The sequence below is a fragment of the Benincasa hispida genome, chromosome 5 (assembly GCF_009727055.1).
Source record: "Benincasa hispida cultivar B227 chromosome 5, ASM972705v1, whole genome shotgun sequence".
Taxonomy (NCBI): Eukaryota; Viridiplantae; Streptophyta; class Magnoliopsida; order Cucurbitales; family Cucurbitaceae; genus Benincasa; species Benincasa hispida.
The window spans coordinates 17451072-17465266 of record NC_052353.1 but is presented as its reverse complement, the minus strand read 5'-3'; the positions used below and the strand labels follow the sequence as shown (position 1 = coordinate 17465266).

At 33.5% G+C, this 14195-nt stretch overlaps 1 protein-coding gene across 1 annotated transcript; it reads left to right on the top strand.

Annotated features, from left to right (window-relative positions):
* Nucleotides 1–9856: 9856 nt before the first annotated feature.
* On the top strand, nt 9857–13090 carry LOC120078510 (receptor-like protein EIX2). Its single transcript, XM_039032782.1, is given in 1 exon segment — nt 9857–13090. A coding segment is annotated over 1 exon segment (2997 nt). The 5' UTR covers nt 9857–9969; the 3' UTR covers nt 12967–13090.
* The last annotated feature ends 1105 nt before the right edge of the window (nt 13091–14195 follow it).

Sequence of the window (14195 nt, the reverse complement as noted above, 5' to 3'; positions counted from 1 at the left end):
TTTATTTGTCCATGTAAGAATTTTGCTGTACTTTTATCCATTGAGTGCATCAATTGAATCAAAGTGTCTTTGTTTTTTCCCTTTTATGAGATGTTAATAATTTTGCTCTCAATTGAAATCTGTATTGCCAAATAGTTCATGTAAAATTGCAAAGTTCTGTGACTAATACTTCTGTTGTTTATATTTTAACATTATTTTGAAAATTAAAGTCAAAATTTGAAACTTAAAAAATAATTTATCTGTGACTAATACTTCTGTTGTTTATATACTATTATGAATATATATTCCAAATTATATTTGTATACTTTCAAACACAAAAATACCTTTTCTATGGTCCAATAGTATCCTCTTTCGTCAAAATAATAATTCCAAACCCAAGTCTTATAATCAAGTCTAAACCTCACGGCCCCCGACCCACAAGTCTCCTGTGAAAGACTTCAAGAACTTGTAGATGATCATCACTTGATCTCTAACCGAAGGACAAAACCAAAAAGCTTCTTCAATATTTTTGTTATTTTTCACTAATCATTACATCCACAATGTTATTATTTATCTCAATAAAACTCTAGATTAAATAATTTTATATAAAGAATCTAGCGATTTCCCTATTTTAAATCAAAGTCAAGCCATTATGTAATATGTAACAAAGGCAGTTAGATATGATGTGGTTGACAATATTTGTTTAGTATCATAAATGTTATTCTAGTTGTCTTTGCATTTGTTGCTTTCTAACAATAGAATGTTCTTTGGAAACGTAGATTATGCAAAATACTTTCTTTATCAAGTTTTTCCTTCTGCATTATTATTTACCAATTCTTTTCCAGTATGTGATTGTTGTGGAAGTTAGGGTTGCTCATATGTGTTTTTGCTGTGCATATTTATAGGATAATTAGTCCTCTGGTTTGAGTTGGCCATTTTATTTTGTGTGAAGCTCGTGTTTGAAAAAAAGAACAACTCAATGTGTAGTTGGTCGACATTGCAATGCATTGACAAAGTTGAGTTTCTTGAAGACGTACTTTGTGTTCCTCACATCAAGTATAAGAAGATCATTTTGAGAAGGGTTCTCAATCTTAGGGGGAGCCTAAACCATTAGAACAAGGGAGAATTTGTTCATAGAAGAAAAGATACAATACGAGAGGGAAGGAGTCTCGTGACTTAATGGAAACTCAAGCATTATAGAGAGGGAGTCTCAATTTTAGGGAGAGCTTAAGATTTTCTTTACTGATAATACAACTTAAGAGGAGCCTAAGACACTGTGAGAAGGAGTCTCACTCCTAGGGGGAGCCTAGATTATTAATTGAGTGATAAAGTTGTACGAAAGTCACTGTAATCATGAATCTATTACAGACAAGTACTACGTTGTAATTGTTTATCATTGATATTAGTAAAGTTGTCTTTCTTGGACATATTGCCTCCCAAATGTAGGTGATTTACACCAAATCGAGTTACAAACCTATGGTGTTATTTTATCTATTATGCACATTTAATCATTGTCTTGTGGAATTCTACGACATTAGTCATAACATAGTTAACTTGCAGTAGATACTTCCTTATCTTTTTTACTTGGTATCAGAGTAGGTCACCATTATCTCTGGTATTGTGATCTTGTCTTACTCTCATGGAAGGAGTAAAAGAATGAGGGATCTACCTCTTGTCTACCTGTATTGGATGGAACCAACTATACATATTGAAAATCGAGGATGACTGTCATTCTGAGCAATAAATCCTAGAAGTCTATTATCGTCAAATGGTCACATCCTTGGGTTTCTAATGACAAAGGTGAAATAAACCTCATGCCTGAAGTTGAGCTAACTGAGGAGGAAGATGAAACTTCCTTTGGAAACTCTAAGGATATAAATTCCATATTTAATGGTGTTGACAAAAACATCTTCTTGGTCAACACTCGTGTGTCTGCCAAAGAAGCATGAAATATTCTTACTGTTGCTCACGAAGGAACATCCAAAATTAAGATGTCTAGATTGCAATTCCTGGCTACAAAATTCAAATCTTTGAAAATGCAAGATGATGAGACTATTGTAGACTTAAGTTTCAGACTACTTGACATTGCAAATTGTTACAGAGAGAACCGAGACAAAAAGAAATGAAGTTGTAGGCAGTTGATCGTTGTCGTCTCTTTTTGTTTTTTTTTTGTTGTAACCACAAGAGCTTCTTTGTTGAAAAAGAGCACCTATATAAAAAGGAAAAAAAATGAGAGAATAAAGAGAACAAGAGAGAGCAAGGCATTCATTTTGTAAAGAAGTTTAAGAAGAAGTAATAAAAAGAGACCCTCCCGATTTGCACAGTGGATGTAGGCCTTTAGCTGAACCACTTAAATACTTATATTTTTTCTTTCTTCCTCTACGATCATCTACCTTTTACTTAAGTATCGTGTACATGATCGTTTAGTTCCTCTTGCATCGTTTACACAATCGTTTCCGCATTGCATCGTCTATACAATCGTCTAGTTCCTCAACTGTCGTCTATACAACCGTTTTTTTTTTCATTCAACTATCGCTTACACGATCGTCTAGTGCTTCTTAATATCATTTACATAATTAAACTATCGTCTAGTTTCTCAGAGCTTTGTCTACACGATTGAGCTACATTCAGGTAAACGATTAAAGAGTTTTGAAGTTTGAAGGATATAGTCTTCCCTGAGTCTTGAAGTGAACTTGACCGTTAATGCTGAGTAGTTTGGACCTGCAAACAAGAGAAATATAGTTACCTGGGGCAACAAGTGGTATCAGAGCTCAAACAACAACTCAAGACAGATCCAAGATTTGAATTCTTGCATACAAAGATTCAGATAAGTCAACCTTGAAGTTCAAAAATGGCTACAACCAGGTATGAAATTGAGAAGTTTGATGGAAAGACTGACTTTGAATTATGGAAAGCAAAGATCAAGGCAGTTTTGGGATAGCAGAAGGCACTTCTGGCCATCATATACACAGTTAATACCCTAAAACACTCCCAGATGCAGAGAAAGAGACAATAGAGGTAAATGCCTATGGAACTATTGTCTTGAATGTTACAAATAATGTTTTAAGACAGATAGTTGACCAACCTATTACTTATGATATCTGGAACAAATTAAATGAGATTTATCTCAACAAAGATTTTCCTAATAAAGCTTTCTTGAGGGAAAGATTTTTCACATACAAGATGGATGTTGCAAAGTCCCTCACATATAATTTGAATGAGTTTAAGAGACTGTCATCAGAATTTAGATCAATAGGAGACAACATTGGTGAAGAAAATGAGGCTTTTATCTTATTTAATTTACTACCAGAATCGTTTAAACATGTCAAAACAACCATGAAGTATGGTAGAGAGCGAATCACTACAGAAGCAATCATTTCAGCAATCAGAGTCAGAGAACAAGAGTTATAGATGAGCAAGAAGGAGGAGCAGGGAGGAGAAGATTTTTTTTCAAAAGGGAAAACAAAGAATAATGGGAAGGGCAAGCAGAATGGTGGTGACAAGTCTAAAATCAAGATTCATTTATGCCACAAACTTGGACACATGAAGAAAGACTGTTATGCCTTGAAGAGAAAGTTGAACCAATAGAACAAAAGAGGAAAACAGACAGAAGCAGATGTGGGAGAAATATCCCTTGTGTATTCAAATGCCTTGGCAGTAACTAAATAGTGTGGTGAGCAAAATTCTATGGATACTCAAGATTGGGTGATAGATTTTGGTTGTTCAGTCCATATGACACCATCTAAAGGGTGGTTTTGTACATACAAGAAGTGGGATGGAGGGTTGAACTACATGGGTAATAACCAAAATTGTCTGTAGTATATGAATATAGGAGGGAAACCTTATCTTGTTAACGTTACGGATGCGGCCCACTTTGTACAATAGTTACAAATGTTGTGACTTGCTACAGATGGGCTGATCCTGATCATTCGTGTGGGGAGATGCGAGCGAGGGCATCCTATACAAATAGTTTGTATAAAACCTGACCACGAAGTGTTAACGTCTCATTATATAACACCATTCATGACAGAGACTTCACTTCACTAGAATGACCATAGGTAACACGACCTTAATCTTGAGTTAGTTGGGAACTACTGCCTTTGAGTGTGGTCCTTTGATTTGCATGGGTGCGAGTGGTCAGGTTGCCGACTCAAACCCACCACTTTGGGGATTCGTCTGATTTGGGAGCTGGGAACTCAGCTACACAAGATGAAATTCACTCCTTCCCCAAAGCAGGGGTAAGTAGATAGATTGCTCTCTTAAGAACAGATCCCGGGACTTGAATGATGTGGCACCACATCTTCTCATGGCCCGAGAGGTGTCCACACATAGTAGGACTATTTTGTATTGTTCATTAGAAGAATCAGTGGTACTTAAGGAATTAGATGTAACTACAGAAGCAAAATGGTAAATTGGCCTAACTGTACTTACGAACGTCTGTGAAGGGCTATCGTACTGTTGGTTGGTTATGTCCGATGGATACAAAAATATATTTGTCATAAGAAATTTTTAGCTGTCGGTCTTTAGTGGAATGCTTGGCAGTTAACAGATGGTGGATCTCGTGGCTAAAGAGTTTAGTCAGCTATTCACGTACCGTTGGAGCTTCGAGCCATAGGTCCATAAGATCCCCTTGGTAGCACAATGGATTCAAGTTGAGAATCAGTTTTTGGGTCAGTTTGAAATGTTCAAATTGACAAGAGGGAGTTCGATTATATATGATATGATTGAATTGGTTAATTATATATGATCTGATTGACTTTATGTATGAGATACAATAATTAGAGGAAAATTAATATAAATATGATTTATATCTAGTGGAGGAGAAAACACTATGGTGATATATGATATTAAACTATAGGTTAATGAATATAATATGATTATATTTATTATTTTATTTTGAAAGTTATGGGATAATTATGCTCGCCATTTCTCCGTAACTGTGCGTTAGTGGGAAGTTCTATTCGGTTTTCGTAACTGAAGAAGAAAATGAAAGTTATTTTCATTTTGCAAAAATCACGGTTAATTGCTCACGAAGTGTTTTCTTCCTATCGCTTAGTAAATTGAGAGACTATACGATAGCTCGAGTTTAGTACACAATCGCATACACACGCACGCCATCTTCTAAACGATTGTCTACCTTGTACTAAACGATCGTCGAGCTTTTACTAAACGATCGTATAGATGATCACTGCCTTTTTTCTACATGATCGTCTACTTCTTCTAAACGATCAAGCATTTTGTCTATACGATAGACTAAGCTTTCTCCCACTTGCTTGATCGTTGTATACGATCTGCATATCCTCTTTCCCTCTACCAAATCCGAACAGAGCCCACTCTTTGTATTCTCACACCAAGAATACTAAGGGCTCCAAGTGGTAGTGTTGTCCCCATCTTCTTTCTGCTCGTGTGGAGACCATTCATGGTAGACGATTACAGTTTTGCTAAACGACAGATTGATGTTTCAGCAAGAGTGAGAACACCTGTTCCCTTGGAGAGAGCGAGATTTGCCGAGAAGAAAAGTTCTACAATTGGTAAGTTTTCTTGTTCTCGTGTTTGTTAATCTTAAATCATGCTGGCAATTTTACAGTATTATGCATATCTGTTTGTTTGAACGTGAATGTGGTAACTCTGTCACAGTGCCTTTGGAAATATCTGCTTCCGCTCAGAGGTACTCCTGTATAATAGTTCTTTCACCTCACTCCCTAGACGCTTGCCCATAAGACTCCCGACTTGTTTTTGCAATTCAAAACTATTGGAATACAGAAACAAACAGTGGAAGAAAATAAGATCATGAAGCATTCTAATTCTCTAATTTTGACACGAAAATAAGCATGTTCAAAGTGTAATAAGATAGTTTCAAGAAACACATACCTTTGAAGAATTCTTCTTCGATCCAAGCTGCTCCTCTCACTAATTCTCAGCTTCAAATCTTCAGTAAACAACCATAAGATCTTCTTTACTATTCTCAACCTTGAATTTAAGTGGTGGAACTCAAGATTGAAGTGATTTAGATAGGACTTGGAGTGGGTTTTGGGTGAGGAGGAATTTCTGCATTAGTTTTCTAAAAACAGAAAAAATTCTCCTCCAATTTCCAATTTTAGAGCTTTTATTCACAAAGTGCATGCATGCACTAAAAGCTCAGCTCAATGACATCTCAAGGAAACAATTGGAATGGGCTAAGGGGATGGTTTTTAACAAAACACATCAAATTTCCAACTTTGATGGAAATTTCCACTACAAACATTACTTTCCAACTGAATTTGGTTTTAATTAATTCAAAATTAATTAAAATCAAAAACCAATTTCTGAAATTGATTATAATGTTTGAAAATTAAAATTAATTTAATTTTAATTAATTAAACATATTTAATTAATAAATTAATAAAGCAACTAAATATGAATCTAATTCATATAAATCATATTTAATTTCATAATTAAATATATTTAATCTCTCCAATTTCGTTTAATTTCGATAAATTAAGCATTTAATCATATCCAATATAATTGTTCAAAACCATAAATTCAATTTGAACATTTCAAATTGAAATTCAATTTGAACACTTCAAACTGATATCATTCCAAATTCATTCAATTTACTAATTCAAAATGTTCATGTTTTACGAGCTAGTAGAGGGACCTTATGGACTTACAGATCATGAGCCCAACGATTTGAGATTAATTGGCTAAAATTCTTTAGACCGAATTAATCAATATTCGTTAACTATCATGTCACACCACTATAGCTCAATAGTTGCACTCTCCTCACTGTAGATATATTTGTGTCCACTCAATTTAACCATAATCAGTAAATCGACCCTTCACAGGTTGTTTGTAATAACGGCTAGGTCAAATGCTGTTTTACCCCCAAAATTACGTCTTGGTCCTTATGTTCCACTGATTCTGTAATGAACAATTGGTTTGTGATCCATTCACTAAACCGGATTTCTCTTGGGCCAATGAGAGGGTGGGGCCCCTTGTTTAAGACCTGGATTCATCACTTAAGAGAAAAAATCTTCATTTTATCCCTAAATCGAGTAGGTGTTAATTCCATCTTGCAGAACTATGTGTCAGCTATCTATCCGTTCCTATCCCCAAAATGGGAGACTTATTGAGTAGTGATGTTGGACTACTCTCACCCATGCAGATCAAAGGATAATCTTGAATAAATAGAAGTTTATAGTTAGCTCAGGAGTAAGATTGAGTTACCTAGGTCATCTAAGCGAAATAGTCAGTCCTATACAGTAAATAACATTATAAAGTAAGAGTGACTTATTTCTTGGTCCGATCTTACGCAAACTCATTGCATAGGACACCTCCACTCCTCATGTCAATACATGAACGAATCAGTATAACTTAGTTCGTAGCATCTTTCAACAAATTGTAACAACTACAAAGTGGGCCGCATCTTTCTCATGTTGTTGTTTCAGGTAGGGGTAAAGATCCACGGGCGATGGACAAGCGGAATTCGTGCTCGAGCCACTGGAATGAGTTTTTACGCTTCCGCTCATGAGATTTAAAGTTCTTTTCATGTTCCTCTTAACTTTTAGTTTTGATGCTTATAACTTACTTTTAAAGATTTGTTTTTCAGACTTATTTATTATCCTTTATGATTTATGGGTACTCTACTATTTTTTTAGTATTTGAATTTAATGAAAGACTTTTGAACTTACCTTATTTAATTAGCATTTATTTCGTCATAATCGAGTGTCGTTTTGAATTCCATGCATGCATATATTTAGTAACGGTCTAACTTAAGTCCTAGGGGGTTGGGTCGTTACACTAAGCCTTCCAAATATTTTAAAGAGAATCAAAATATTATATATGTTTAGTATTAAAGCATGTTTTAGTACTCTAATAATGAAACCTGACACTGAAAGAGATTAAGGTGTCTAGGGAATACATTATAAAAGTGTTATATCTGAATTTAGGGCATATCTACGTGCAAGTATGATTATATTCAACGTTGATGGTATTGCAACTGCATACATTAGCTAAGGACATCGACGTTGAGCAATCAAGCAAAAGGGTTCTTCCTCAACTAAGATAAGAAGGATAATAGTTTTTCAAACAAATGAATGATGTTTCAGTTTTCCAGGGTTTTAGAAGTACTCATAGAAATGTTATATTCTTTTATGGAAACGGTACTATTTTTTAACCATGAATTTATGAAAGTATTGTTAGATGGCTATCGTTTTCCTGATTTAATACGAGTGAATATATTTAAGCATTGGATTCACTAAAAAACTATGTAGTATTAATATCACGTTTCAGTATGAATATTTTATGTGAATGGTCTTCATCAATCAAGGAGATGAAACTGATGAACGACAACTTCCTTTAAAGTAAAATATAATTTTCCTGGATTTTACTGGAATTATGCTTAACAGTATACCATGACTTTATTAGGGAAGTTTATGAATGCATGTTTTGGACCTCTAGTTTTGAGACGAAGATGTTTTAGTTAAATGATATTTCTGATTTTGCTCGAACGGGGTAGGAGAAACCCCCTAGTTAAACGTAAAAGTGGTTTATGGTTTTTACTAAGCTGTTTGTTATATGTTCCGAAGGGTTTTCTAAGCTAAAGCTGGAGTAGCATGTTAATGATCTAGGATGTTGCTTTTCCCATAATCCCTAATTCCTAATATATATATACAACAATACAATTTCTCCCTCAAAGCTCCAAATATATATATATATACATAAATTCCTTTTCTTTATCTTAATATTTATATATTTAATCCTTCTTTTCCATCACATCAAAGCCCAATCAAATAAATTTCCTCTCAACAATTTAAATCCACCAACGATAAATCCCAAATAAAATCCAAACCTCCAAAGCCCCTAAATTCCATAAACTTCTTATCAATTAAAATTTTCAATCTTCTCCAATATTTCAATCTCAAATATAAATCCACCAATTGAATTAATCCAATTTTTAAATCTTGAACACTTAATTAGGATTATCTCAACCCAAAATCCCATTTAATTATTTGTCTAGTAATTTCTACATTCCCATCCATTCATCTAACTTTATGTCAATTCATATCGATTATAAGTGAAGCTGAAAACCAAATAATTCCAAAGCCCAGTCTCATTGTCAAGCCTTAACCTCACCGGACGACCCACAGGACATGTAAAAGACTTCAGAATGTTGACAGAACTTGACTTCTCTAAAGCCAGGACAGAAAAAAGAAAATATCTTCAATATTATATTATTTTCCACTAAATTTTATGACCACATCCCACAATGTTATCTCAATAAAAATCTAAATTGTTATTATCTCAATAAAGATCTAAATTGCGAGCCTTTGGTTAATCGATTAAACTTAATAAGTTTAAACTTAATATATCGAAATTATAAAATTTTGTGTTCTAAGTATAGAGTTATAAGATGACCTTATAGATAAATATGTAAAATAGAAAAAAAGGAGAAGATGGATTTCATTGATAAATGTACAAATTCCAAGAGTACTTACTATTGAAGTTGAGTTGCTTAATGTCAACTTAAGAAGTTAGGTCAAATAATCTCTAAATTGTTTTATTTGGAGTCAACAACGATGTCCATTCTTTAAGTTTAAAATCAATTCATTGTAGATAAGATGTGATATATTAAAGGTTAAATTAAAATGTTTAATCTTTAAACTTATTTATGTCTATTTGGTTCTTAACTTCCGAAATAAAGTGTATAATATGTCACTAAACCTTCAATTCTGTATCAAACAAGTTTCTAATTAACTTTAGTTTTTTTTTTTTAATACGTCACCAAACATCATCTTAACGTGATAAACATGACCATCAAGTTAGAGCTACGATAGAAGAGATATTCCTAACGCAATACTATCAAATGAATTAGTGCACTTTGACGTGAGTAGAAGGCGATGCTCGCTTTAATAAAAAAATTTGAATAACTGAAACTTATATTTAAGAAAAAATGCTTTTTAAATAGACGTAGAACTTCAAGTTGAAGCCAAAGATCAATTTGCTTAAAAAATGGGCAAGAATGGTGCCACTTTGGGGGCTCTCATCTTCATTGTTACAATGCTTCTTTGTTCCTATCAAGTTTCCACTGCATCTTGCATCAAACAAGAGAGAGAATCTTTGCTTAGGCTAAAAGCAAGTTTCATCGATTCTTCTAATTGGTTGGCTTCTTGGAAAGGAATGGATTGTTGTAGTTGGCAAGGAGTGAGGTGCAATCATACCAATGGTGGTCATGTTGTCAAGCTTGATCTTCGAAATCGTGAGTATACATTTTCCTCTGCTTTGCTCAGTAATGGTGTGGACTCTAGTTTGTTTGAGTTGAAATATTTGACTTACTTGGATTTAAGTGCAAATTTTTTCAACTACACTCGAATTCCTATTTATTTAACGCATCTGCTCGAATTAACGTATCTTAATCTATCTCTTACTTACTTTCAAGGAGAAATTCCACATTCTCTTGGAAATCTAACTAAACTAGTCTTCCTGGATTTCAACAACAACGAGTATTTGCATGGGTCAGATTCTTTTGATTTGGGATAGTTGTTTATTGATGACTCTAGATGGGTGTCCAGTCTTTCATCTTTGGAATACCTTGACTTGAGTGGTGTAAGGGTTGTTCAAAGTAAGTTTGGTCTAGATTTTATGCAAGTGTTGAATACTCTTCCTTCTTCTTTAGTGACATTAAAATTGAGTCATTGTGGTCTTCAAAACACCCATCATATTCATCCTCCATTAAATTCTTCATTTTTCTCCAAACTTCAACATCTAGATTTGTCTCATAATTTGTTTGATGGTCCAATTCCTATTTTTCTGCATAACATGACGTCTCTGAGATTCCTAAATCTTAATGGTAATGGTTATAATTACTTAATCCCATATTGGTTAAGTAATCTTAGGAATCTTGATACTTTGAGTCTTGGATCTAACTTGTTTAGTAGCATCGAAGGTGGTTTGTCCTCAGTGGTTAGAAACAATTGTCAGTTGAAAAATCTTGATTTATCATTTAACCATTTTCTTGGTGAAGATGTTTTTGGAAGCTATGAAAATCTATCTACAAGTTGCAAAGAGTATGGTCTAGAAAAGCTTGATCTAGAAAACATGATCAAATTTGGGACACATACAATTCCAAGTTGGTTCGGAGAATTGAAAAACTTGAATTTTCTTAATTTTCAAAAGAATTCACTTCATGGTCCCATTCCTTCTTCATTTGGAAATTTGTCTAATCTTGAACAGTTGGATATTTCCTATAATATGCTTAATGGAGGAATTCCAACCTCATTTGAAAAATTATCAAACTTAAGGGTCTTGAATCTTAGAGAGAACAATTTGGATAGGGTCGTTCCGGAAAGTTTTGGACAACTTCAAAGTCTTATTTTTCTTGATCTTTCTCAGAATGACATCAAAGGTGCTCTTTCAGAAATCCACTTTGCTAATCTTTCTCAGTTGGAATCCTTATTTATGGATCAAAATGGGCTTCTATCATTTAAAATGAAACATAGTTGGGTTCCTCCTTTTCAGTTAAAGAGTTTTTCTGTGAGCTCGACTCTGGGCTATGAAAAACCTGAATTCCCTCGGTGGATTGGAACACAAAAAGAAATAGCATATTTAAATCTCTTCAATACTAACATTGTAGGACCCGTACCAGAATGGTTAAGATTTCAAAATTTAGTTTTTCTAGATATTTCCTACAATCAAATTAATGGATCACTTCCAAAGAGCATTGATGATCAAATGCCTAACTTGATTGCACTATTGATTTCCAATACTCACATCAATGGTTACTTGCCAAAGTCCCTTTGTAGATTGAAGAATCTAATGCTTCTGATAGTTTCAAACAACCAACTATCTGGGACAATCCCTAGTTGTTTGTCAGATCTAAACTTGTTTCTATTGGATCTATCATCAAACAAGCTCTTAGGAGTAATTCCTTCTTCATTTCAAAACCTTTCAAATCTTCAAGTGATGAACTTGGCAAGAAATCAACTTCAAGGGGAGCCACTCATAGCCATGAGAAGTTTCGAATCTTTGTTTGTTTTGGATCTTGAAGGAAACAAATTTTGTGGCAATATTCCTGAGTGGATGGGAAGAAGCCTTCAAAATTTACAAATTTTGAATCTTCGAGGCAATATGTTCAATGATACCATTCCTTCAACTTTGTGGTTACTTCCTCGCTTACAAATTTTGATCCTTGCTGACAACAAATTAGTGGGAAACATCCCACCAAATGTTGGCAATTTTAGTGCAAATCGAAGACCCATAGCAAATGGTGGATTGGTGTGCAACTCTGCTGAAGACCCCTATGCATTCTGCTATGTGAGCTACATTACACAAGCCTTGAAATCAAGCAAGTTGAACTACTCCTATTTACAGCTCTATTCAATGGTAAATATAGACCTCGCCAATAACAACTTGCATGGACATATTCCAAGTGAAATAGTGGCAATAAATGGTTTGTTTGCCTTAAATTTGTCTCATAATAATCTATCGGGATCTATTCCTGTGGAGATCGGAAGTTCACTAGCATTGGAATCTCTTGACCTCTCTTTCAATCAGCTCTCTGGATCAATTCCAAATAGTATGGCAAGCTTAAACTCACTAGGCACGTTGAAATTGTCCAACAACAATTTTTCAGGACACATTCCTCGAGAAGGCCATCTTTCAACCTTCAATGATGCGTCCAGTTATGAAAATAATCCAAATCTTTGTGGAGCCCCACTTGCTGTTATATGCCCGAATGAAAATCCAAATGAACCTTCCGTTGGAATCGACAATTTTTATGATAATGATAGTCATGGAGAGCATAAGTTGGAGAAAATGTGGTTTTGGATTATTGTGGTGCTAGGATATGCTTTGGGATTTTGGGCAGTTGTTGGAACTTTAATATTGAAGAGAAGTTGGAGATATGCTTACTTCCAGTTTATGGATGAAACGAAAGACAAGATCTATGTCGCAATATTAGTGAATATGAAGAGGTTGAAACAACGTATGAGAGGAAATATGAATCGATGAGTTTTGTAATTTATTTGTCCATGTAATAATTTTGTTGTACTTTGATCCATTGAATATATTGAATCAAACAACTGTCTTTTTTTCCCTTTTTATGGCATGTTAATAATTTGGCTTTCAATTCAAATTTGTATTGCCAAATAATTCATGCAAAAACTGCAATTTCGACATATTTTCGTCCCATGTCGAAATTGCAAAAAGTTCTATAATTCATACTCCCATTTGTTAGTTTCTATTTCTATCGTTTATATTTTAAGATTGTTTTGAAAATCAATGTCAAAATTTGCAAACTTAAAAAATGTGTTTTCAAAACCTTGTTTTTTTTTTTTTTTTTTTTTCTTTTAAGAAAAGGACCTGATAAAAATTCAAATACACGTCGAAAATATGAAAAATATGAGTAAAAATTTGTTAGATAAAAAGCAGAACTTTCAAAACTAAAAAACTAAATGACATTATATGTTTAGAAACATTTCAAGTTTACCAGCACTCATTCTAAATAATATATATATATATATATATTTAGAAGTATGTTTTTGTTTTTTCATCGCAGCTAAAAGTCCAAGTTTTTTATTAATTTTTTAAAAAGAAATAATAGCAAATAAATTTTGAGAAAAAAATCTCAATATTTTAAAATGTTTAAATATAAAAAACAAAAACAACTATCATGAGATCTAGTTCTAGTACATGCTTTTGAGAGTCATGAGTTATAAAGGTGTAAAAAGAATCATGTTGAAGTTATGGTGGCCAACTATTTAAAATTAATATCGTACAAGTTTTAGTAAAGAAAATTATTTCAAATGGTAAAACTGTTGAAAATATTTACAATACATAAAAAAATTTTAGGTCTATCACCATCTATCATTGATAGTTCTAAAATTTTGCTATATTTTGTAAATAGTTTGGTTCATTTTTTTATATTTGCAAATAACTCTTTTACTAACGGTTAAGCATAGTAGGATCAGATAGTTACTAGTCAAGACACTACTTGTATGAAGTGCCAAATTTTAGAGAGAACAAAATGTTGTTTAGATACTTATTGAACTGATTCACGGGATAAATGGTATTCGGAGATTTGATTATTGAAATGTGAAAACTCAAGTCAAGTCACAGGATAAAGAAAATGTAATGAAGGCTAAATCATAAATTTTATCAATGTAAATTATGAATTGTATATTAGTAAAGATGTCCACGGGACAGGGCAGTGATGGTGAAGACTTTTCCGTTCCTATTCC